Source organism: Macaca thibetana, chromosome 19 (genome assembly GCF_024542745.1).
Source record: "Macaca thibetana thibetana isolate TM-01 chromosome 19, ASM2454274v1, whole genome shotgun sequence".
NCBI lineage: Eukaryota > Metazoa > Chordata > Mammalia > Primates > Cercopithecidae > Macaca > Macaca thibetana.
In genome coordinates, this window is record NC_065596.1 from 15,913,141 (window position 1) to 15,938,620 (window position 25,480).

General features: G+C 53.6%; 1 protein-coding gene across 5 annotated transcripts in view; it reads right to left on the reverse strand.

Annotated features, from left to right (window-relative positions):
• Positions 1 to 2,975: 2,975 nt before the first annotated feature.
• The window catches only part of CERS4 (ceramide synthase 4), a 51,992-nt gene continuing 29,487 nt past the window's right edge, over positions 2,976 to 25,480 (reverse strand). For 3 of the 5 annotated variants that reach the window (XM_050770587.1, XM_050770586.1, XM_050770589.1), the window contains 10 exons: positions 15,325 to 15,498; positions 12,162 to 12,279; positions 10,397 to 10,515; positions 10,249 to 10,306; positions 9,817 to 9,867; positions 8,861 to 8,953; positions 8,495 to 8,623; positions 7,563 to 7,669; positions 3,555 to 3,711; positions 2,976 to 3,469 (listed from right to left, as the gene is read on the reverse strand). In XM_050770587.1, coding sequence (XP_050626544.1) covers positions 3,287 to 3,469; positions 3,555 to 3,711; positions 7,563 to 7,669; positions 8,495 to 8,623; positions 8,861 to 8,953; positions 9,817 to 9,867; positions 10,249 to 10,306; positions 10,397 to 10,515; positions 12,162 to 12,279; positions 15,325 to 15,497 — 1,188 coding nt within the window. In that variant the 5' untranslated portion in view covers position 15,498 and the 3' untranslated portion in view covers positions 2,976 to 3,286. Of the gene's footprint in view, positions 3,470 to 3,554; positions 3,712 to 7,562; positions 7,670 to 8,494; positions 8,624 to 8,860; positions 8,954 to 9,816; positions 9,868 to 10,248; positions 10,307 to 10,396; positions 10,516 to 12,161; positions 12,280 to 15,324; positions 15,531 to 18,383; positions 18,799 to 25,480 lie in introns of those variants that run through there. The other 2 variants (XM_050770590.1, XM_050770588.1) reach the window with 2 other exon arrangements.

Consider the following 25,480-nt stretch of genomic DNA (forward strand, 5'->3'; position numbering starts at 1 on the left):
TTCTTTTTTAGACAGAGTCTTGCTCTTGTTGCCCAGGCTGAAGTGCAGTGGCGCGATCTCGGCTCACTGCAACCTCTGCCTCCCGGGTTCAAGCGATTCTTCTGCCTGAGCCTCCCGAGTAGCTGGGGCTACAGGCACATGCCACTATGCCGGGCTAGTTTTTGTATTTTTAGTAGAGATGGGGTTTCACCATGTTGGCCTCGAACTCCTGACGTCGTGATCCACCCGCCTCAGCCTCCCAAAGTGCTGGGATTATAAGTGTGAGTCACCACACTCAGCCAAGAAATTTCTATTCAAGTCCTTTGTCTGTTTTTTTCTTTTTCTTGTGGAGACAGGAGTCTTGCTATATTTCCCAGGCTGGTCTTGAATTTCTGGACTCAATTGATTCTCTTGCCGAGGCCCCCAAAGTGCTGGGATTACAGGGGTGAGCCACCACACCTGGTCTCTTTGCCCATTTTTTTCTTTTTTTGAGACGGAGTCTGGCTCTGCTGCCCAGGCTGGAGTGCAGTGGCATGATCTTGACTTACTGCAACCTCCGTCTCCCAGGTTCAAGTGATTCTCCCACCTCAGCCTCCCGAGTAGCTGGGATTACAGGCGCCCACCACCACGCTGGCTACTTTTTGTATTTTTAGTAGAGATGGGGTTTCGCTATGTTGGCCAGGCTGGTCTCTGACTCCTGACCTCAGGTGACCTGCCTGCCTTGGCCTCCAAAGTGCTAGGATTACAGGCATGAGCTACCATGCCCGGCCACCCATTTTTCAAATTAGGATTTTTGTTGTTGAGTTGTAAGACATGTACATACATACATACACACACACACACACATACACATACATATATATATCCTGGATTCTAGAACCTCTTCAGATATATATCGTATGCAAATATTTTCTTTCATTTTGTAGCTTGTCATGTCCCTTTAAAAATTTTATTTAATAATGTGTGTGTCACTTCACTTCAAAAACTTCACCTCTCTCACACCTGTAATCCCAGCACTTTGGGAGGCCGAAGCAGGTGGATCACCTGAGGTCAGGAGTTCGAGACCAGCCTGACCAATATGACAGAACCACCTCTCTAGCTGGGCGTGGTGGCACGCACCTGTAGTCCCAGCTACTCAGGAGGCTGAAGCAGGAGAATCACTTGAACCCGGGAGGCGGAGGTTGCAGCGAGCCGAGATGGCACCAATGCATTCCAGCCTGGGTGACAGAGAGAGACTCCGTCTCAAAAAACAAACAAAAAAAACTTAACTTCACTTCAAAAACTAGAACAGTGGGCCGGGCGCGGTGGCTCAAGCCTGTAATCCCAGCACTTTCGGAGGCCGAGGCGGGTGGATCACGAAGTCAGGAGATCGAGACCATCCTGGCTAACATGGTGAAACCCTGTCTCTACTAAAAAAAAAAAAAATACAAAAAACTAGCCGGGCGTGGTGGCGGGCGCCTGTAGTCCCAGCTACTCAGGAGGCTGAAGCAGGAGAATCACTTGAACCCGGGAGGCGGAGGTTGCAGCGAGCCGAGATGGCACCAATGCATTCCAGCCTGGGTGACAGAGAGAGACTCCGTCTCAAAAAACAAACAAAAAAAACTTCACTTCAAAAACTAGAACAGTGATAGTAATTGATATCTATCTGAATCCCACACCCTTACCTTCCCAGATCAAAGGTAATTTACTAATTTGAACTTTGTGTTTATATTTTATTATAGTTCTACGAGCTAGGTATTCATGCCTATACATTATATCATTTGGGTTGTTTTTGAGCTTTATAAAAGATCTATTGTACACAGGGCTGAATGGTTTTCCAGTGTTGTTAACGATTCATACTCCCCCGATAATGTGAGACTACTGACCCCCCCACATTCTCCCCAACACTTTGTTGTCCACTTTTTCTGTTTTTGTTTGCTTGTTTTGAGACGGAGTTTCGCTCTGTCACCCAGGCTGGAGTGCAGTTGAGCAGAGATCTCAGCTCACTGCAAGCTCCGCCTCCCGGGTTTACGCCATTCTCCTGCCTCAGCCTCCTGAGTAACTGGGACTACAGGCGCCTGTCACCACGCCCAGCTAATTTTTTGTATTTTAGTAGAGATGGGGTTTTACTGTGTTAGGATGGTCTCGATCTCGTGACCTCGTGATTCACCCGCCTCGGCCTCCCAAAGTGCTGGGATTACAGGCGTGAGTCACCGCACCCAGATTTTGTTTTGTTTTGAGATGGAGTGTCGCCCTGTTGACCAGGCTGGAGTGCAGTGGTGCGATCTTGGCTCACTGCAACCTCTACCTCCCGGGTTCAAGCGATTCTCCTGCCTCAGCCTCCCAGGTAATTGCGATTACAGGTGTGCATCACCCTGCCCAGCTAGTTTTTGTATTTTTAGTAGAGATGGGGTTTTACCATGTTGCCCAGGCTGGTCTTGAACTCCTGACCTCAAGTGATCTGCCTGCCTCAGCCTCCCAAGTGACGGGATTCCAGGTGTGAGCCACCAGGCCTGGCCTCCGTTTCTTTATTTTTGGAGCTCTTGAAGAGACAGTGACCTACCCCAGGCCAACCCTTGGGAAGCCTGTGGGATTTTACCCCACTCCCTCCACTATCCCAAGGGATGCTCCAGGGACCACGAAGATGGGAAATCTACTGGACTTAAGGACTTCGGAGACAGGCCTGGTCCACGACCTCCGTGTGAGCTTGGGCAAAGGACGTGACCTTTCAGAGCTAGTCTGTAAGTCTTTGAGGGGCTGACCAAGGGTACCCTAAGTGTGGAGGGAGGGGCTTGTTTGAGTCTCTGGCTGGCGAGTCAGGGGCTCATCTGGGAACAGCATGGGGAGGGGTTGGTCTCTGGGCTCTGTTCCTATCTGGGGCCCCTGGGGCCCTGCATCCTTGGGTGGCAGTGAGTATCCCGTCAGTGGGGTATGTAAGTACAGAGGCCTGGCTCCCTCGGGAGTCTCTGGGGATGAAGAAGGAGCTTTGATAGGGACCCAAGTTCTCAGGCAGAAAATTTGGCTCTGTTTATGTTTTAATCGGACCCTTTTCAGGCTGGGGCTCCCCCCAGTCCCCAGGCTACAGCCTGGAGGTGTCTCTGGCCAGCCACAACATCCAGCTGCTGGCTCTCGGCTCTGTCCATTTGCCCAGAGGGAAGAAGGGCGGGTGGGCAGAAGGAAGGGGCTGGAGACAGATCATCAACCCTCCCGGCCCACCCCGGGTGGGGCCCTCCCTGTCTCCGGAAAGGTGGCCCAGGGCCCGCCAGTCCAGTCACCCCAGAAATATCCAAGGCGTTGGGGGCAGCCCTTTACGGCCAGCCCTGCCTGGCTATGTGGCCGTTGTGTGCCTAGTTAGACGCCCGGCCACCCGGCTCCGAAGGCCATCAGTGGGGGCTGGCCTCGGCCCTCGAGCTGCCCCGTTCTTTAGCTGCAGAGGTTCCTGGGCTCCCGCCTCCTCCTCCTCCTCACTGGAGTCTGATTCTTCCACATCACTACGAATGTCCTTCTCCATCTGGGGAACAGAGAGAGGGATGGAGCTGGGAGCAAGGAGGTAGGAGGAGCTTGGGGCTGGGGCCCCCGGGGAGGTCCAGCCATACCTGACCCTTCTTTATGAAGCTACAGAGCATGCGCAGAATGAGGCAAGACCAAAACACGTGCAGCAGCTGCAGCAGCATCAGGAGCCCGTTGCAGAAGTAGTAGCCGAAGAAAGGGCCCCTGTTGCCGAGGGACTCGTAGTATGTGGTGTAAAGGATCCTACAGCGGGAGGGAGAGGAGGAGGCCAGGGCTTGACCAGCTGCTGTAGCCCCTAGTCCTAGGAATTTCTAACTGGCATGGCCTTCCCTGCTCCATAACCTTCTATGGCTCCCTAGTGCCCCCCACCCCATCATACCTACACTTTTTTTTTTTTTTTTTTTTTTTGAGACGGAGTCTTGCTCTGTTGCCCAGGCTGGAGTGCAGTGGCCCGATCTGGACTCACTGCAAGCTCCACTTCCTGGGTTCACGCCATTCTCCTGCCCCAACCTCCCCAGTAGCTGGGACTACAGGAACCCGCCACCACGCCGGTCTAATTTTTTTGTATTTTTAGTAGAGATGGGGTTTCACTGTGTTAGCCAGGATGGTCTCGATCTCCTGACCTCGTGATCCGCCCGCCTCGGCCTCCCAAAGTGCTGGGATTACAGGCGTGAGCCACCGCGCCCGGCCCATACCTACACTCGAGCTGGGTACGCGAGGCCCCCTCTCGCTTGTACTAAATGAGCAGAATACACATGAGCTCCCTGACTGGCCGTTCATGAACCCCACCCAGGCGGGTACTTATGATCCCAGCTGCTTTCCTGGGTGGGACTCTGACGACACCTCTCTACTCCTCAGACCCCCATCACCTCCCCCTCATCAGCAGGTGACTGCCTACTCACCTCAGGGGGGAGGGGCTTCATGTCTCCGGAAGGCAAGCGGTGGGGTCTCATCTCCCAAGGAGTATAAAAAGGGAGGGGCCTCACCTCCAGGAAGGCAGAGAGGGTGGGGCCTCATCTCCCAGGGAGCCAGACAGGGGCGGGGCTTTGTCTCCCAGGGAGGCTGGGAGGGGCGGGGCTTCATTTTCACTGTGCAACCCAAGCCAGTAGGAAAGAATGTTCCCCAGCACCGCTCCTCTCCTCAAACTCCTCCTTGCTTGTTGCCTGGGACACTGTGCTGGAGCCCAACTCCCACCACACCCTCTCTCTTCTCAAACTCAGCTCTGGTTCTTTTGTTGTTTTGAGGCGGAATCTCACTCTGTCCCCCAAGGCTGGAGTGCAGTAGCGCGATCTCAGCTCTCTGCAACCTCCGCTTCCCGGGTTCCAGCGATTCTCCTGCCTCAGCCGCTCAAGTAGCTGGGATTATAGGCGCCTGCCACCACGCCCGGGTAATTTTTGTATTTTTAATAGGTTGTTTTTGCCATGTTGGCCAGGCTGGTCTCGAACTCCTGACCTCAAGTGATCTGTCCGCCTCAGCCTCCCAAAGTGCTGGGATCAGAGGTGTGAGCCACCGCACTTGGCCTTCCTGCTGGTTCCTTTATCATCAGTGCCAACCCCGCTGTTATTTCACACAAGAAAGGAAAAACCAAAAAACTCACTCTTGACTCTTCTCTGCCCCTCTGGGTACCAACTTTTTTCTTTTCCCTGTAGGCTTATTTATTTTTCTTTGGAACTCCTTCAAGGTACTGGCTGGGCTTGGTACGGTGGCTAATGCCTATAATCCCAGCACTTTGGAGGTGGAGGTGGGTGGACCACGAGGTCAGGAGTTAGAGCCCAGCCTGGCCAACATGGTGAAACCCCTATCTCTAAAACAAAAACAAACAAAAAAAAATTGGCCAAGTGTGGTGGTGCCTGCCTGTAATTCCAGCTACTCAGGAGGCTGAGGCAGGAGAATCGCTTGAACCCCGGAGGCAGAGGTTGTGGTGAGCCGAGATCACACCATTGCATTCCAGTCTGGGTGACAGAGCCAGACTCCATCGCAAAAAAAAAAAAAAGAGTACTGGCTGTAGCTGCTGTGTTTCTCCTACCCCGTAATCAGCTGTAGGGTTACCAGCGACCTTGCCTTCCTCACTCCACAGTGTTCAGCCCTGCATCGCCACCAACCAGTACAACAGGTTGCCAGCGGCCGTCCCTCCTCCCTGGGACCCTTCCCTCTCTGGCTCCCCCCACCCCACCATCTCCCCATCTCAGTCACTTCTGCCTAATCTCCTCAGGCCTTGAACCCAAGACAGGTGGGAGCCATGGAGGGTTGTAGCCAGAGGAGGGATGTGATCTGACTCATAAGCTCCATGGGCCCTGTTCTTCCTCTCGACCTGCAAACATCAGGGAGCCCGAGGACTGAGCCTCTCTGTCCACACCTGGTCCCTAGGTGATGCTATCCAGGCTGCTGGCTGAAAATACCAGCCATGCACTGGCAACTCCTACATTACCTTTCCCCAGAAGCCCGGACTGGCATGCCCACTGCCTTCTCCATGTCTCCTCTGAGGCCACAGACCCCTCAAACCCAGCAGGGCTGAGCTCCTGCTGCCTCAAGCAGTTCCTTCTGTGACTGTTCCTATCTCCTGATCCCAGAGGCATCCCCTTGAGTCTGCTCACTTATCTCGCCTACCCTGGGTCCTCTCACTCCTGCCCACACATCCCATGTTTCCCCTGCAGCTGCTAGAGGGCATCCAGAACACCTAGGTCAGATCGAATCCCTCCTCTGCTTATAACCTCCGTGACTCCCATCTCCCTCGGGGTCAAAGCCAAAGTCTTCCCCACAGCCCTCAAGGACCTGCACGGCCTACCCCATTCCCTCCCTGCCCTCCCCCTCATCCACTCTGCTCCAGCCACACAGGCCTCCTTGCTGCTGTTCCTCTAACCTGCCAGGCATGGTCTTGCCTCAGGGCATTTGCACATGCTGTTCTGACTGGAATGGTCTTCCCCTCTGATCAACGTGGTTCTGTCCCTTACCTCCCTCCCACCTCTCTATACAAACGCTGCCAGCCAGGCATTCCCTGCCACTCTAATTCCAACTACCCACCCCTCCCATACTTCCTGCTCCCTTCCCGATATATATATATATTTTTAATTTATGTAGTGATGGAGTCTTGCTCTGTCACCCAGGCTTGAGTGCAGTGGTGTGATCTCGGCTCACTGCAACCTCCGCCTCCTGGGTTCAAGTGATTCTCCTGCCTCAGCCTCCTGAGTAGCTGGGATTACAGGTGCCTGCCACTACGCCCAGTATTAACTTGTGTTTTTAGTAGAGATGGGGTTTCTCTATGTTGGCCAGGGTGGTCTCGAACTCCTGACCTCAGGTGATCCAGCCACCTCGGACTCCCAAAGTGCTGGGATTACAGGTGTGAGCCATCACACCTGGCCAATTTATTTTATTTTTTTAAGATGAAGTCTCCCTCTGTCACCCAGGCTGGAGTGTAGTGATACAATCTCAATCCACTGTAGCCTCTGCGTCCTGGGTTTAAGTGATCCTCCTGCCTCAGCCTCCTGAGTAGCTGGGATTACAGGCATGCACCATCACGTTTGGCTAATTTTTGTATTTTTAGTAGAGAAAGGGTTTCATCATGTTGGCCAGGCTGGTCTTGAACTCCTGACCTCAAGTGATCTGCCCGCCTCAGCCTCCCAAAGTGCTGGGATTACAGGTGTGAGCTACCATGCCTGGCCCTCCAACTTTATTGTTAGTAAATCTCTCCTTTGCATGCTGTGTAGTTCACCTGGCTGCCTCATTTACCATCCACTCCACCCATGAAGTGTCTGCTCACGAGGGACAGGGATCTTTGAACTGTGGCCTCTGCTGTGTTCCCAGCACACTCAAGAGACCCCATAAATATTTGCTGGGCAGACTTTGGTGCGCTGGCAACCCTGACCCATCCTCCCATTCCATGGTCCAGGCACGCTGAGTAATTCTAATTCTCTGTCTCACCTTTGCACCTTTGCATATGCTGTGCCCTGTGCCTGGCATGCCCTTCCCTGCCTTCTCCTGGAACTCTCCCAGCCGAGATCCCCGGCTCCTTAGGGCAGGGTACCAATGGTGAGGCAGTCCTGGAATCTCAGACATGCCCTCCCACCTCCCTGACCCCCATGGGAGGGCTGACTCACTGGGTAGGGAAGAGGACCAGTCGGGTGTAGAAGAAGACCAAGGAGAAGATGAGGAAGAGAGCGTCACACACGTGCTGATACTGCGTGTAGTTGACCATCTTACAGGCCTGAGAAGGGCAGCACGGAGAAATGGGCTCAGGACCAGGAGCCTGGCCTCAAGGAGAAGGTGCTATGGGATGGGAACAGGTGAGTTGGGGTGGGGCCTTGATTCCGGGAACTACCTACATTTCCAGGAAAGGTAAAGAGTGTGAATATAGGCCGGGCACGGTGGCTCACGCCTGTAATCCCAGCACTTTGGGAGGCCGAGGCGGCGGATCACCTGAGGTCAAGAGTTCGAGACCAGCCTGGCCAACATGGTGAAATCCCATCTCTACTAAAAATACAAAAATTAGCTGGGCGTGGTGGCGGGCACCTGTAATCCCAGCTACTTGGGAAGCTGAGGCAGGAGGATCGCTTGAACCTGGGAGGCAGAGGTTGTAGTGAGTAGAGATTGCACCATTGCACTCCAGTCTGGGAGACAGCGCAAGACTCCATCTCAAAAAAAAAAAAAGTGAATACATGCATGCATGCACGCACATGTGTATAGCTGTATCCTCCAAGAAGGGAGGCTGAGAGGGGCGGGGCTTTATCTCCCAGGAAGACAGAGCGGGCAGGACCTCATCTCCCAAGGAAGCTGAGAAGGTGGGGGGGGGGGGGGGTGCGCCTCTGCCCAAGGAAGCTAGGAGGGGTGGGGCTTCATCACCCAGGAAGATAGAGGGGGTGGGGTCTTATCAGCCTGGAAGACAGAGGGGACAGGGCCTTATTACCCGAGGAGGCCAGGAGGGTGGGCTCCATTTCCCAGGAAGGTTGGGAGGAATGGGACCTCATCTCTAGGGGCACTTGGGAGGGCTGGGTACAGCAGCTGGGAAGGGTCAGGCAGGGGCCAGGCCCACCTCCAGCAGGTAGTCGGCGGAATCGTGTAACAGCAGCACCAGAGAGCCGATGCGCAGCAGGTTGGCGCTGTAGGAGAAGGTCATCAGGATGACCACCACGAAGTGATGTATCACCTGCTCCTTGAAATCCTGCAGGAGACAGTGGGTCCCAGTGGGGATGAGGCTTGATGCTGGAAGGTGCCCCACCCTATGGGCCAAGAAGTGCGTCCTTTAAGGGGTTTGTGTGGCTTCTGGGCCCATGGCCTCTACACCTCCTGCAAGAGGCACCAGGGAGCTCTCAAGGTACGGCTGTGCGGCTGCCCTACCACCCGGCTCCCCAGCTCCCTGTCCAGAGACGGGGTCTTCCAGACTCTTGTGTGGCCTCACCTTGCGCTTGACATCAAAGGGCAGCCTGATTAGCAGTGAGAGGTAGAAAGCCAGCTCCAAGAGGTACCACCAGTACAGGGATGGCTTCAGGGTCTACAGCAGGGCAGGACAAGGTTAGCTGTGGGGAGCGAAGGCTCCAGTCGGGCAGGGGTATGGCTCAGGGCCCACTCCCTTTCCTCAAAACCAGGATACTTGAATCCCAATGAGTGAGCTTCCCATCCCTGGAGGTAATCAAGGGCAGTGGTTTGGCGGAAGCAGCTGCTTGGAGTTTCCTAGCCCCTCTCTATTCCCCAGAGGAATCAAAGACACACAGTAGGACTCGGTGGGGAATGATGGTGGTGTCAGGGCTCGGGTCCCATGTCCATGGCTGCAGCAACTGTCATCACCCTGGCTTCCAAGCATTTGCGCGCGCGTTCTCTCTCTCTCTCTCTCTCTCTCTCTCTCTCTCTCTCTCTCTCTCTCTCTCTCTCTCTCTCCTCTCTCTCTCTCCTCCTCCTCTCTCTCTCTCTCTCTCTCTCTCTCTCTCTCTCCTCTCTCTCTCTCTCTCTCTCTCTCTCTCTCTCTCTCTCTCTCTCTCTCTCTCTCTCTCTCTCTCTCTCTCTCTCTCTCTCTCTCTCTCTCTCTCTCTCTCTCTCTCTCTCTCTCTCTCTCTCTCTCTCTCTCTCTCTCTCTCTCTCTCTCTCCTCCTCTCTCTCTCTCTCCTCCTCTCTCTCTCTCCCTCTCTCTCTCTCTCCTCTCTCTCTCTCTCTCTCTCTCTCTCTCTCTCTCTCTCTCTCTCTCTCTCTCTCTCTCTCTCTCTCTCTCTCTCTCTCTCTCTCTCTCTCTCTCTCTCTCTCTCTCTCTCTCTCTCTCTCTCTCCTCTCTCTCCTCTCTCTCTCTCTCTCTCTCACTCTCACTCACACTCACACTCACACTCACACTCACACTCACACTCACTCACACACTCTGCCACTCACCTGGTTTGGGTAATTTTCCCAGCACATTACTGGGGCCCACAGCCACGATTCCTGCAGGGAAACGGGTGTCAGGCTGTGCGGAGGTGAGAATCCAGCTTCCCACCCTGGGGCTGTGGCCTCCTTGGGGGCTCTTTCCATGGTCTCATAGATGCTGTCTTCACCCAGCCCTGCTTTTTCCTGCCTCTCAATCCACTGGGGAGCTCATTCACTGCAGAACCCTAAACTTCTGGTGCATGGCAGATCCTAAGTACCTGTTGCGTGAATTCACCACCACCTGGCCCAGCTCGCTCTCTCCTCAGCTGCACTTTTTCCTCTCTGGCTGCACCCCTCCACACACTCCCTCCCACCAGATCCGGGCCTGGGGCATAGGAGGCATTTCTGGGACAGGAGGACGGGGCAGGCGAGCAGTCAGCCACACTTAGGTACACTCACGTGGTACAGGACTGAGAGACCACCCACGAAGGAGGACAGGTAGAAAAGAAATCTCCAGCTGTGGATGGGGAGGGAGCTGTGAAAACAGGAGACACCCCCCTGCTGCCTTGCACCCCAGAAGTCCCATCCAGCCCCATCCTGGGCTTACCTGGCCTCACAGAACTTCTTGGTCAGCTGCGGTCGATCCTGCTTCCGGCGTCTCCGGAACCATCGCTGGGTCTGCCGCAGTGTGAGGCCACACCGGGCGGCCAGGAGGGACAGCTGGGGCTGGGGGGGGTGATGGGGACAAGGGTTACAAATGAGTCCTCATTTCCCAGGGAGGCTAGCAGGGCAGGGCTCATTTCCCAAGGAATCGGGGAGGAAGAGTGGAAAGTGGGGGCTTCCCTCATGTCCCCAGACAGGACTTGGCTCTGCTGTCTCCTCCACTGCAGCCCCACGTCTTGCCTACAAGGTGACCATGTCTATATGGAGAGGCAGTGTTGGAGGTAGTAGTGTTGGGGGTCCCAGCGTGGGGGCCTGCAGAATACTTGGGCCTTCACGGAAGCAAATCCTGTTCATTGGGCAGGCAGGTCGCTGATGGGGATGGGATTAAGAGAGAGGCTGGTGTGCATCCTCCTCTACCCCCAGCTAGGCTTCCCTGCGTCCCTCCAGAATGGTCACTTCCCACCTCCAACCTAGGCAGGCAGTTGAGACCTTGCCCCAGCCCCAAGCCCTACCTGAAGAGGGAAATTGACAAGTAGAGGGGGAGTCACGTGGCTTCTAGCTCTGTGGAAACCGCCCTGTTGCCCCCAGGGCATGTGGTTTTCACCATTCCCCACCCCACTCAGGATGCATCCACGTCTCCAGAGTGCAGAGCCTGTCCAGCTGGCAGCCACACCAGAGATGGGAATGGAGGGAGGGTCACAGGACTGCTTCTGTTACTCCGTCTCCTACCAGCTCAGATCTTCCATTCCTCCCCCAGAATAGGAGAGCATGCAACTACTTTCACTGTCCTACAATCTGTCCATTGTGCAACTATGCCCACTGAGGCCCAGGGAGGCTGGGAGGGGCGGGGCCTCATCTCCCAGGGAGGCTGGGAGGGGGTGGGTCCTCATTTCCCAGGGAGGCTGGAGGGGCGGGGCTCCATCTCCCAGGGAGGCTGGGAGGGCGTGGGTCCTCATTTCCCAGGGAGGCTGGAGGGGCGGGGCGCCATCTTCCAGGGAGGCTGGAAGGAGCGGGACCCCATCTTCCAGGGAGGTTGCAGGGGTGGGGCCCATTTCCCAGGGAGGCTGGAGGGGTGGGGCCCATTTCCCAGTAAGACTGGTATGGATGGGGCTCCATCTCGGGGAGGCTGGAGGGGGTGGGTCCTCATTTCCCAGGGAGGCTGGAGGGGCGGGGCGCCATCTCCCAGGGAGGCTGGAGGGGCAGGCCGCCATCTTCCAGGGAGGCTGGGAGGGGCGGGGCCTCCATCTTCCAGGGAGGCTGGAAGGAGCGGGACCCCATCTTCAAGGGAGGTTGGAGGGGTGGGGCCCATTTCCCAGGTAGGCTGGAGGGGCGGGGCTCTATCTCCCAGGGATGCTGGGAGGGGTGGGGCCCATTTCCTAGTCAGACTGGTATGGATGGGGCTCCATCTCTCAGGGAGGCTGGAGGGGGTGGGTCCTCATTTCCCAGGGAGGCTGGAGGGGGTGGGTCCTCATTTCCCAGGGAGGCTGGAGGGGGTGGGTCCTCATTTCCCAGGGAGGCTAGCGGGGCAGGGCTCATTTCCCAAGGAATCGGGGATGAAGAGTGGAAAGTGGGGGCATTGCGGGGGTGTCTGAAGCTACCTTGGCTTCTCCTGCCTCAACAAATGGGCCACACACCACCCGCAGGCCCCACCCCCAGGGCAGTAGTGCCGGTCGCAGGGCACGGTGGGGGGCGGGGGGGGGGGCTCTCACCTCCTTGGGCCTGTACCCTTCCGTGAGGAAGTGTTTCTCCAGCGTGGCATTGGGCTTCACCTGCCTCCTGGTCTGATCCCTCACACCCAGCCACCGGCTCAGGGGCAGGCCAATGAATCTGGTGCAAGGGAGACAGAGCCCATCGGCCCAGGTGAAGAGACGGGACTGACTGCATGTGTGGGGGCAGACATGCTATCGGTGGGTAAACCAAGTCTCAGAGGGGCACAGTTACAGGCACAGAGGGCACAGCCGGTACATGGCAGGGTGTGTAAGACTTGGGGTCTGTCTTCTCCATCTGCTCAGAGGGTTTGGAGGCCCAGAGTCAGAAAGGCTCGTGAGGCAGGACTCGATTTTCCACTTATTCCTGGCCTCATCCCCTGGGGCCCTGGAGGGGTAGCCTGGCTGCTGCATTAGACCAAACATAAGAAAGGCAGCTGGCTCACGTGAGGTCAGAAGTTCGAGACCAGTGTAACCAATATGGTGAAACCTTGTCTCTACTAAAAATACAAAATCATCTGGGTGTGGTGGCGTGTGCCTGTAATCCCAGCAACGCGGGAGGCTGAGGCAGGAGAATTAATTGAACCTGGAGGTGGAGGTTGCAGTGAGCCAGGATGGCGTCGCAGCCTGGGCGACAGAGCGAGTCTCCATCTCAAAAAAAAAAAAAAAAAAAAAAGGCATTTGGACCTGTGATGTGTCTGCTGGGTGAGGGTGTGCAGACCAGCTCTTGGGGGTACACAGGTACCCTCGCCCAATTCCAAACCAGGGATAAGAGTCTCTTCACTGCCTGTCTCACTGTGGCCTGGGTCCTGGCCTGACCCCCCGCCAGGCTAAGGGCTCCCCACGGGCAGGGGCAGGGGCAGGGGCAGGGGCTGTTCCCACTCCAAACCCCTCCTCCCAGCATCCCCCTTCCAGGGTAAAGACTTGGAGATCAGGGACTCTGGTCAACCAACATATTGCCCACAAGAGGGCGCGCCAACACCACAGATGGGGACCAAATTTTATATCCACCATCCATCCCAACATCATCCCTCATTTGGGGAAAGGCTCAGAGCCGCCTAGCAAGGAACTCATTGCAGACTAAATCATGATGCGGAGAGAAAGGGCAGATGCTTAATGAGCGCTTATCTGCTAAGCATGGGGCCAAGTCCATGTTATACACTGGCTCACCTAACCCTAACTTAGTCCCCATTGTCGTAATGGGTAAACTGAGGCTCAGAGACATGCCTGAGGTGACACTGTGGGCAGGCGGAAGACCTGAAATTTGAACTCAGGATTCTGGTTTTTGTTTTAAGAGGCAGGGTCTCCTTTTGGAGGTGGAGGGTGGGAGGATCGCTTGAACTCAAGAGTTCAAGACCAGCCTGAGTAACATGGTGAGACCTCATCTGTACTAAAAAAAAGTTAGCTGAGTTGTGGTGTCACTTGCCTGTAATCCCAGCACTTTGGGAGGCCAAGGCAGGCAGATCACCTGATGTCAGGAGTTTGAGACCACCCTGGCCAACATGGCAAAACCCTGTTTCTACTAAAAATACAAAAATTAGGTATGGTGGCACATGCCTGTAATCCCAGTTACTTGTGAGGCTGAGGTCAGAGAATCGCTTGAACCCGGGAGGCAGAGGTTGCAGTGAACTGAGATTGTGCCACTGCACTCCAGCCAAGGTGAAAGAGCTCTGTCTCAAAAAAAAGTTAGCCAGGCGTGGTGGCACATGCCTGTAGTCCCAGCTACTGGTGGGGCTGAGGCTTTTTCTTTTGAGATGGAGTTTCCCTCTTGTCGCCCAGGCTGCAGTGCAGTAGCATGAATGATCTCGGCTCAATGCAACCTCTGTCTCCTGGGTTCAAGCAATCCTCCTGCCTCAGCCTCCTGGGTAGCTGGGACTACAGGCGTGCACCACCACACCCAGCTAATTTTTTGTACTTTTAGTAGAGACAGGGTTTCACCATGCTGGTTGGGCTGGTCTCGAACTCCTGACCTTGTGATCTGCCTGCTCTGGCCTCCTGAAGTGTTGGGATTATAGATGTGAGCCACTGTACCCAGCCTAATTTTCGTATATATATATATTTTTTTTTTTGAGATGGAGTCTCGGTCTGTCACCCAGGCTGGAGTGCAGTGGCTGGATCTCAGCTCCCTGCAAGCTCTGCTTCCCGGGTTTACGCCATTCTCCTGCCTCAGCCTCCCAAGTAGTTGGGACTACAGGCGCCCGCCACCTCGCCTGGCCAGTTTTTTGTATTTTTTTTTTTTTTTTTTTTTTTTAGTAGAGATGGGGTTTCACCGTGTTAGCCAGGATGGTCTCCATCTCCTGACCTCGTGATCCGCCCATCTCAGCCTCCCAAAGTGCTGGGATTACAGGCTTGAGCCACTGCACCCGGCCTGTATTTTTTTTTAATCGAGACAAGGTTTCACCATGTTGCCCAGTCTGGTCTTGAACTCCTGGACTCAAGTGATCCACCCGCCTCAGCCTCCCAAATTGCTGACATTACGGGCATCAGCTACCACGCCTGGCCTAGATTCAATTTTTTTTTTTTTTTTAAAGGGCTAAAACCCCTGCATTTGAAACTGGAAAACCCTCCGCCCACCCCACTGTCCTTCACAGAGGCCCTGGGATGCCTTTGGGATGAGATAACACCCCCAGCTCACATTTGCTGTTTTTTTTAAGGTGGAGTGTTGCCCAGGCTGAAGTGCAGTGGCACGATCTTGGCTCACTGCAACCTCCGCCTCCCAGGTTCAGGCGATTCTCCTGCCTCAGCCTCCTGAGGAGTTGGGATTACAGGTGTGCACTCAGCTAATTTTTGTATTTTTAGCACAGACGGGGTTTCACCATGTTGGCCAGGCTGGTCTTGAACTCCTGACTTGAAGTGATCCGCCCGCCTCAGCCTCTCAAAGTGTTGGGATTACAGGCGTGAGCCACGGTGCCCGGCCTCCCATCCCTGTTTTATGAAGATGCTGGCACACCCAGCCCTGAACTGCAGGCAGTGTTCCTATAAACCAGCAATCAGAGGCCAGAATTGTGGGTGTTGGGGGCTAGGGGCAGGCTGGAGCTGGGAAAAGCACTTTGGTGCAAAGCCAGCTTCCACTCGGGACATGCTGCAATGGCAAATTGCACACAGGGCACGAGCACATACTGGCGTGACTGTGGGGGCGATGGGTTGCGGCAGGGCAGACACTCACCTCTCAAAGGCGAGGCGCATGGCCAGGAGGACCAGTGCCAGGGGTAGGGCTGCCAGCATGTCCTGGGGGTGGGGGTAGACACGGCCATCCCGGTCTTCCAGCTCTGCCCATGTGACATTGGGTGGTAACCAGAACCTGTGCTGCCAAAGCCACTCGTTGAAACTGGACAGCATTCTGTGGACACAGGTTCCAGTTAGCTGGGAGGTCTGCAAGCAGAATGGGTGGGGCAAGTGGGGCGTGAGGCTGGAGCCTCACAACTCCTACTTGGGCCGTTATCAGCGCAGCTGACAACCAGGAGGCGGGACTGGAAGATGGAACTCCCCTTGCCTAGGACTTTGGAACTATCCTCTGGCTCCAGAAGAGTGGGGCTTTAGCCACCACTCCATTCTCATCACCCCTGCCCTCCCTTGCCTGGTCAGTGTTAAAGGCAGAGTTGGGCTGTGTGTCCTCAGGCAAATGACTTGACCCCTCAGAACCTCAAGTTCATCTGTAAAACACAGTAGTAGGCCGGGCGCAGTTGCTCACACCTGTAATCCCAGCACTTTGGGAGGCCAAGGCAGGTGGATCACGAGGCCAGGAGTTCAAGACCAGCCTGACCAATGTGGCGAAACCCTGTCTCTACTAAAAATACAAAAATTAGCTGGGCGTGGTGGCGGGCACCTGTAGTCCCAGCTACTCAGGAGGCTGAGGCAGGAGAATGGCTTGAACCCGGGAGGCGGAGGTTGCAGTGAGCCAAGATTGTGCCATTGCACTCCAGCCTGGGTGACAGAGCGAGACTCCATCTCAAAAATAAAACAGACAGTAATACCCAGGCTTCTCAACCTAAAGTGCTTGGCCTACTGATTTTTAACAAGAGTAATAACAACACAGCCCAAAAATAATAGTTATTATTCTGCACTTAACTGATGCCAAGATGGTAGCCAGAAGTCAAGGGAGTGGCTGCTTGGGGTCAGAAACTTGAGTGGTGGTTGGGCACCATGGCTCATGCCTGTAATCCCAGCCCTGTGGGAGGCTGAGGTGGGCAGATCCCTTGAGGTCAGGAGTTTGAGACCAGCCTGGCCAACATGGCAAAACTCCATCTTTACTAAAAATGCAAAAATTAGCCAGACATGGTGGCAGGCGCCTATAATCCCAGTTACTCGGGAGGCAGAGGCAGGAGAATCACTTGAAACTGGGAGGAGGAGGTTGCAGTGAGCCGAGATCATGCCACTGCACTCCAGCCTGGGCAACAGAGCAAAACTCTGTCTCAAAAAAAAAAAAAAAAAAAAAAAAAAACTTGAGTCCTCAAATGTCCAGGAAGGTTTCTTTCCACTGCAGGAAGCTGCCTCTGAAGCAGCCCCCAAAGATGAAGGATTTAAAGAAATCCAGAGGCTGGGCATGGTGGCTCATTCCCAGCACTTTGGGAGGCCGAGGCAGGTGGATCACGAGGTCAGGAGTTCAAGACCAGCCTGGCCAACACGGTGAAACCCTGTCTCTATGAAAAATACAAAAGTTAGCCAGGCATAGTGGTGTGCACTTGTAGTCCCAGCTACTTGGGAGGCTGAGGCAGAGAACTGCTTGAACCCGGGAGGCGGAGGTTGCAGTGAGCCGAGATCGCGCCATTGCACTCCAGCCTAGGTGGCAGAGCAGGACTGTCTCAAAAAAAAAAAAAAAAAAAAAAAAATCATCCAGAGTTCCTTTCCTGGCCATCTTTGGAAGGTAGACTCCCCTCTAGCTGGGAATTTCAGGGGTCTCACTTGCTGTCCCAGAGCCCACAAAGCAAGTGGGTAAAAGAGCCTATCGCATGACTGAGCTTGCCGGATAACGGAGTGGCAGTCAAGGTGGGGCAGCTCTAGCCAGCATGTCCCAGCCTGCCTGAGGAGCCCTAAGAGCTGCTCCCTTTCCTGAGATCTTGAGCCGAGGGTCCGGCCTACCACAGTGGTTCCCACTCAAAAGTTTGTTCATTCATTCATTTATCTGTCCACCCACCCATCCATCAATCTGTTCATCCATCAAAACATCTGTCCATCCACCCATCATCCACCTATCCACTCATCCATCTATCCACTATCCATCCATCGTCCACCCATCCATCCATCCCTCTGTCCACCCATCCAAACATCATCTATCCACCTACCCATTCATCCATCCACCTATCCATTCATCCATCCGTTCACCCATCCAAACCACCCATCATCCATCCACCCACCCAAACATCTGTCCATCATCTATCCACCCAATTTTCCATCCACCGATCCAAAAATCTGTCCATCTACCCATCTATCTGTCCACCCATCTAAACATCTGTCTATCCACTCATCACTCACCTGTGTATCCTTCCACCCACCTATTCTTCTGTCCCTCTATTCTTCCATCTACCCTTCTATCCATCCATTTATCCATCTGTCCTTGCATCTATGCATCTGTCCATCCGTCCGTCCACCCACCCACCCAGGCAAGAGATGTTCTCCAACTGACTTGTACGTGCCAGGTCAGGGCTGGGCCTTGGCGACACAGCAGGGGAACAATGCCAACACATTCCTGCCCAGTTCATAGACCAACAGAGAAGGCAGCCAATAAACAAGTAAACAGATTCACAAATGAATGAAATATGAAAGTGTAACGGGGCCGAGTAGAAAACAGAGTGGCATGATTTTAAATGTGATCAAGAAGAGGCTCTCTAAGGAGGCACCATCTGAGCTGGGATTTAAAGATGAAGAGGTCAGGCCAGGCCCGGTGGCTCATGCCTGTAATCCCACACTTTGGGAGGCTGAAGCAGGTGGATCACCTGAGGTCAGGAGTTCAAGACCAGCCTGGCCCACATGGTGAAACCTCGTCTCCATTAAAAATACAAAAATAATTAGCCAGGCGTGGTGGTACGTGCCTGTAACCCCAGCTACTTGGGAGGCTGAGGCAGGAGAATCACTTGAACCTGGGAGGCAGAGGTTGCAGCGAGTTGAGATCATGTCACTGCACTCCAGACTGGGCGACAAAGTGAGACTCCATCTCGGAAAAAACAAAAAAAAAAAAAAACAAAAAACCAAAGATGAGGAGGTCAGGCCAGGCACAGTGGCTCATACCTGTAATCCCAACACTTTGTGAGGTCGAGGCAGGTGAATTGCTTGAGCCCAGGAGTTCAAGACCAGACTGGGCAACATAGCGAGACTCTGTCTCTACAAAAAATTTACAAAGCAGTCAGGTGTGGTGGCATCTGTAGTCAGGTATCTGTAGTTCTAGCTCTTCAGGAGGCTGAGGTGGGAGTCCGACTCGAGCCCAGGAGTTCGAGGCTGCAGGGAGCTATAATCACACCACTGTACTCCAACCTGGAGGACAAAGCAAGACCCTACGTTTGGGAAAAACAAAAAAAAGAAGAGAAGGTTGTGGGTTTGCACACAAGAAAGTGGGGCTAGGGGAGAGGTTTTCTAGATAAATACACAGCAGGTGCAAGGGCTCTGAGGCAGGACCTTGCCTGGCATGTCGGAGGAACAGCGAGGAGGCCCGTGTGGCTGGTACAGAGTGGGAGCGAGAGGGGGAGAGGAGGGCAGGTAGGTGATGAGGGGCAGCACAGAGCCTGCAAGGCATGGGGGCCACAGGGAAGAATCTGGATTATTTCCCCCAACATTTTATTTTGAGATGAAGTCTCACTCTGCCGCCCAGTCTGGAGTGCAGTGGCGTGATCTCAGCTCACTGCAACCTCCACCTTGCAGGTTCAAGCAATTCTTGTGCCTCAGCCTCCTAAGTAGCTGGGATTACACCACCACACCTGGCTAATTTTTGTATTTTTAGTAGAGATGGGATTTCGTTATGTTGGCCAGGCTGGTCTCAAACTCCTGACCTCAAGTAATCTGCCTGCCTCAGCCTCCCAAAGTGCTGGGATTACAGGCACGAGCCACCACGCCTGGCCTTCCCCCAACATTTTATAACAAACATTTCAAACCTACGGAAAAGTTGAAAGAATTTTACAGTGAATACCTGTATTCCCACCACTACATTCTCCCCTTTGCATTCCGTTCTATTTATTCCATCACCCATCTGCCTCTGCCTGTCCATCCCTCTACCCACCCATCAGTCTATCTGGTTATTCCCAACGTATTTCAAAGTAGGCAGCTGACCTCAGGCCACATCACCCCTACACATGTCAGCACACTGATCATTAACTAGCGTTCAATATTTGCTTATGGGTTTTTCCTTTCAAGGTAAAATGTACCCAACTGAAATGCAGGCTTTTTGTTTTAGACAGGGTCTCACTCTGTGACCCAGGCTGGAGTGCAGAGACCATGGCTCCCTGAAGCCTTGACCTCCTGGACTCAGGTGGTCTTTTCATGTCAACCCCCGCACTGCCAGGACCATAGGCACGCACCACCATGACTGGCTAATTTTTAAAATTTTTGTGTAAAGAGAGGGTCTCCCTATGTTGCCCAGGCTGGTCTCAAACTCCTGGCCAAGCGATCCTCCCACCTTGGCCTCCTGAAGTGTTGGGATTACAGGCATGAGCCACTGCACCTGGCCTGCACACATCTTAAGGGTATAGTCACTGAGTTTGGACAAAACTATATACCTGGCTAATCCAATCTCCCATCACAAATATTCCCTCTAGAAACTTCCTTCTTGCCTCTTCCCAGTCAACCTCCACCACTGTCCTGTCACCCAAAGGTAACACCCATTCCATTCCAATTTTTGTTTTTTTTTTTTTTTGTTGAGACAGGGTCTCACTCTGTGGCCCAGGCTGGAGTAGAGTGGTGCAATCACAGCTTACCGCAGACTTGACCTCCTGGGCTCAAGTGATCCTCCCCGCTCAGCCTCCCAAATTGCTGGGATTATAGGCATGAGCCACCTTGCCCTGACCCCCACTACCTTTTCTTTTGTCATCATAGCTTAGTTTTGTCAGTTCTTCGTGACAACCTTGCCATGTTACGAAATAAAAACAGGCTGGGCACGGTGGCTCACGCCTGTAATCCCAGCACTTCAGGAGGCCAAGGTGGGTGGATCACTTGAGATCAGGAGTTTGAGACCAGCCTGGCCAGCATGGTGAAACCCCATCTCTACTAAAAATACAAAAATTAGCCAGGCATGGTGGCGGGCGCCTGTAATCCCAGCTACTCAGGAGGCTGAGACAGGAGAATCGCTTGAACCCGGGAGGCGGAGGCTGCAGTGAGCCAAGATCATGCCATTGCACTCCAGCCTGGGTGACAGAGCAAGACTCCATCTCAAAAATAAATAAAATAAATAAAAATAAAAATACCATAACCCCAGTGTTTAGGAGGCTGAGACAGGAGGATTGCTTGAGCCCAGGGGTTTGAGACCAGCCTGGACATCACAGTGAAACTCTGTCTCTACAAAAAATATAAAAATTAGCCGGGCATGGTGGCATGTGGCCATAATCCCAGCTACTCATGAGGCAGAGGCAGGAGGATCGCTTAAAGCCCAGGAGTTCAGGGCTGCAATGAGCTGTGATCATGCCACCTTACTCCAGCCTGAATGACAGAGTGATACCTGTCTCCAAAAACAGAGTAAATAAAAAATAAAAATATACAAATAAAATAATAGACCCAGGTGCAGTGGCTCATGCCTGTAATTCCAGCACTTTGGGAGACTGAGGCAGAAGAACTGCTTGAAGACAAGAGTTCAAGACCAGCCTGGGGGGCAGCCGGTCGTGGTGGCTCACCCCTGTAATCCCAGCACTTTGGGAGGCTGAGGTGGGCAAACTGCTTTCCAGGGTGAGACTGCACCATTTTACACTCCCACCAGGTGAATTGGGGGTTCCACTGCCCTTGGTTCTATTTTGAATAATGCAGGGATCCTCACGGTGTTAATTGCCATGCAGGGCGTAGCATTTTGGAGGCCAGAAGAGGGTACTCTGGTGTGTGCCGGTGAGATGAGGTAGAGATAAGGGGATAGATTCCAGAGACATTTTAGAGGTGGGGCCCCCCAAGAGCCAAACGCTTTCCAAAGTGGAGCCAGAGAAGGGTTGGGAGAGGAAATTGTCAAGATATTGGTCAAAGGATATGAAATTTTCAGTTAGCAGGAGTAGTAAGTCCAAGAGATCTACTGTATATCATGATGATTTTAGTTAATAACGTAGTATATACTGGAAAATTGCTAAGAGACTACATTTTCTGCGGGGAGGGAATCTCACTCTGTCATCCAGTCTGGAACACAGTGGCACAATCACAGCTCATTGCAGCCTCAATCTCCTGGGCTCAAGCCATCTTCCTGCCTCAGCCTCCTCAGTAGCTGGGACTACAGGCTCCAGCCACCATACCGAGCCATTTCCTGCCTTTTCTGGCTTTAGAGGCTGCCTGCATCCTCTGGCTCCTGGTCCCTTTCTCAATCTTCAGGGCCAGCAATGGCTCATTGGGTCTTTCTCCCATCTCGTCATTCTGACAATGTCTCCCCTGCCTCCATCTTCTTCATTTTAGTCCCCTTGTGATGACACTGGGTTCACCCAGATAATCTCCCCTCTCAAAGTCAGCTGATTACCAATCTTAATTCCATCTTCAGCCTCAACCCACTTGGCCACTGAAGCTGTCAGCCTTCCAATCTGAAGAACTGGATGAACCAGAATGGGTGAGCTGATTTCAGGACAGGAGTCAGGCTAAGTGTCAGACAACACAAATTGTGGGTGCAGGGGTGGGCAGCTAAAATGTTCCTGTGGGCATGTGGAAGAGGCAGGAGCTACTCAGGTTTGGGGCACAGGCCTGCGGCGGGTGAGGCCTGGGTAGGACTTGTCAGTGAGTGGCTGCTGTCGAAATCCATGAAGATAGATGGAATCCTCTATCTATCAGCAAGGGGTCAACAAGACCCTGTTTTGGGGGAAAAAAAAGGAAGAGAGTGCACATGAAGGGGCAGGCTGAGTACTATGCCATGGGGCACCTGACATTTAAGCATCAATGAAGTATTAGGAGCAACTGCTAGCATTGGATACTCTGGCTGGAGAGGGGCACTAGAAGTCAGTGGCCCAACAAGCAGTCAAGGGTGTGGGATAACCGCTAGTCTAGACCTACAATGAGGCCCAAGCATCCCAGAGTAGACACATGAACAGCTGGGTAGATGTGGGGACTTCAGCCCAGGTGGTTGATTTCTCAAGAAAAAGAAACCATCTTCACTAGCAGACAAGGTTGGCTTGATCCTATGTGCCCATGGGGGCTCAAGGACTCATGGCCAGCTGGCACTCCTGGTCCCAACTGTATTCAGCCTCACAGCCAGAGCCATGACCACTGCAGGGTATTTGCAATCCCCCCCCCCTTTTTTTTTTGAGACAGGGTCTCACTTTATCACCCAGACTGGAGTGCAGTGGCCTGATCATAGCTCACTTCAGCCTCAAACTCCTGGGTTCAAGCCATCCTCCCACCTCAGCCTTCTGAGTCACTGGTGCAGCCTTCTCAGAGACCCTGCTAACTTTCTGACAGACCTCCAGGTGCAGATGGAATGGGGCTAGGTGTCCCCGGAAGGCCCAGGCATCCAGACCCCCAGATCCATGTTTTCCCCTCACCCAAGGGTCTTGGATGCATCCTTGCACACCTTGGTGCATTCAAGTCATGATAAGCATAGGAGGGAGAACCACAGGAGCAATGGCTTCTCACAATCTCAAGCCTCACCTCTGCTGATGTGCCCAGCTTCAATGCCCACCAGTTCACTAGCTGATACTCTGCTCCCACCAGACCATATCATTTCACACACCATAGCCTTTACAAATACTGGCCTCTGCCTAGAATACTCATTTAGTATTTGGGTGCTGAAGACAGAAAATGGTGGGGAAAACAAGCAACATCTCTGCCCTGAAGGGCTTAAACACTTTCTTTCTCTGTTTGGCAAACTCGTATGCATCCTTCAAAACCCAGCTCAGTTGTCACCTCCTCCTGAAAGCAACCCCTGATTGCCTTTGCTTTGGATCCTGTTAAAGCACCCTCCCCCAACCCTGTTTTATTCACTGTGATGTCAGGAGCTGGCCAGTGTTTTTGCAGGGAGGGTTGGAGAAGGAAGCATAACCAGTTCTAAACTCCACTGTCCTCTGCTGAATCATGCCCATCCCTTCCTCAGTGGAACAGAAAGGGGAACAGATGCATTTTCTAAACCAAGGAGCTCTCCAAGGAAGCTTCAGACCTGATATGCCCTGATTGCAGAAGTCTGGCCCCAGTGGTCCTACTCTCTCACTAACCTCACCAACCTGTCTCTGTCTGTTCCCTTCCCTCTTCTCCCTCTTAAAGCATAAATAAAAGATGCTGTGGTTTGAGAAAAGAACAGGGTCTGGATTCCAGCAGACTGGCTGGAGTCCTGGCTGCAATGCTTCAAAGCCCCGGGAGCCTCAATTTCGTCACCTGTTGGTGGGACAGGTGCCCTCCCTGAAGGGCGGTTAAGCAGCTCAGAGACCTTGCACCTGGGGCAATGAGGCAGAGTCTGGCATATGGGAGGGTCTCAGGTATGGCTGTAACCAGGCACCTCAGGCCAGCAAGGTTCAACTTCTCCTCCTGAGGGAAGGGAGGAAATGAGGCTGAGGGATGTGTTCCTCAATTTCTAGCTTTTCTCTTATGGATGCAGTTCTGTTCATTCCCTGTCATCCTCTGTCTTCCTGGGCCTCAGTTGTCCCATCTGAAAAATGGGTACAGCTAGATTGCCTCTTTGTTCTATCAGGCTATTGTGAGGCTCAGGGCAGGCAGGCAGTTTATAAACACTCCATGCTGATATCACAAAGGATCTGATTCCTGATTCCTGCCTCACTCGTTTACCAGCCATGAAACATGGCCTGTCTGTGCCTCAGTTTCATCTGTAAAATGGAACAAACAATCGTCCCTCTTCCACATGGACTGGTTGCGAATGGCACCTGAGGTAGAATGAGCACCTAGTAAAATTTAGAGGACCGGGTGCAGTGGCTCACACCCAGCACTTTGAGAGGCCGAAGTGGGAGGATTGCCTAAGGTCAGGAGCTGGAGACCAGCCAGGGCAACATAGCGAGATCCCATCTTTACAAAAAATTTAAAAATTAGGTGGGCATAGTGGCATACACCTGTAATCCTGGCTACTCAGGAGGCTGAGGTGAGAGGACTGGTTGAGCCCACGAGTTTGAGGCTGCAGGGAGCTGTGATCACACCACTGCACTCTAGCTTGGGCAACAGAGCAGATCCTGTTTTGGAAAAAAACAAACCCCAAAAAACAGCTTAGAGACCGTGATGGTTACCAGTAGACAGGAGGCAGGGGCAGGATGGGGAGTGGTCTGCAAGGAAGGGGTGCTGGCCTGTGGAGGCTTCTAGATGGTTCTTCCAAACCCTTAGGACGGTTTCTAGCATCTGAGGTGTCTAAGGCTGCTGGAAGCTTTCCTTTCCTCTGCCACCTTCCCTTAAATCTGCAGCTGATGTGCTTGGGCTGGGCTGGACGACAGCAGCTTCGGGGTCATCTGCAGAGCCACCGCGTGGGTGGCAGGGCCAGTGTGACTGGCTCGAGTCTCTCTTCTCCCCTCACCCCACCCGCCCCCAAGCCTGGCTGCTGTTTGAAACCTCCCTGGCCCCACTCCCAGCTCGGCCCCTGCCACCTGGGAACCAAACTGATAATCCTTCTTAGTGGCTAAAAATAGCCCTGGATTGGGGGAAAGAAAGAGAATGGGGCTTTGTACTGACACGGGAGGTGGGTTGGGGGGAATGAGCAGAGGATCCCGGCCCCCCTCCAGCGGTCTGAGTGAGAAGGACTGGTCCCCACGGCTTCCCAGAATCCCCAAGGACTCCGAGACTGCTCAGCAGATCAGAGCTATGCACATAGGTTTGTGTTGTTTTGCTTTCAATCCAGCTGGAAATACAGGACTATGTCCCGGGTTGTGAAAAAGGCAATTAATTCAGACCCCAGATGTCTGGGCCTCCCAGAGATGAACACACACACACACACACACACACACACACACACACTTGCATATATTGACTCACTCACCCGCCCCTGCTGCCTGGCCTGCTGCCTGGGGTCACCTGATTCCTGCGGCCAGAGGCTCAGACGGGAGCACGTGACGTTCTGGAAGGAAGGGGGCTGTTTGCAGATAACCACAGCCTGCCTCTGCACCAGGTCCTGGCTGTCCCTTCCAGATGGCCCTGTCTCTTCTACTCTGAGCCTCTATGAGCAGCGGCCTCACACAGGGTGCTAGTGACCAGAGATGCCACCGGTTGAGGTACCACCCCCCGCAAAGACTCCAAGGTGG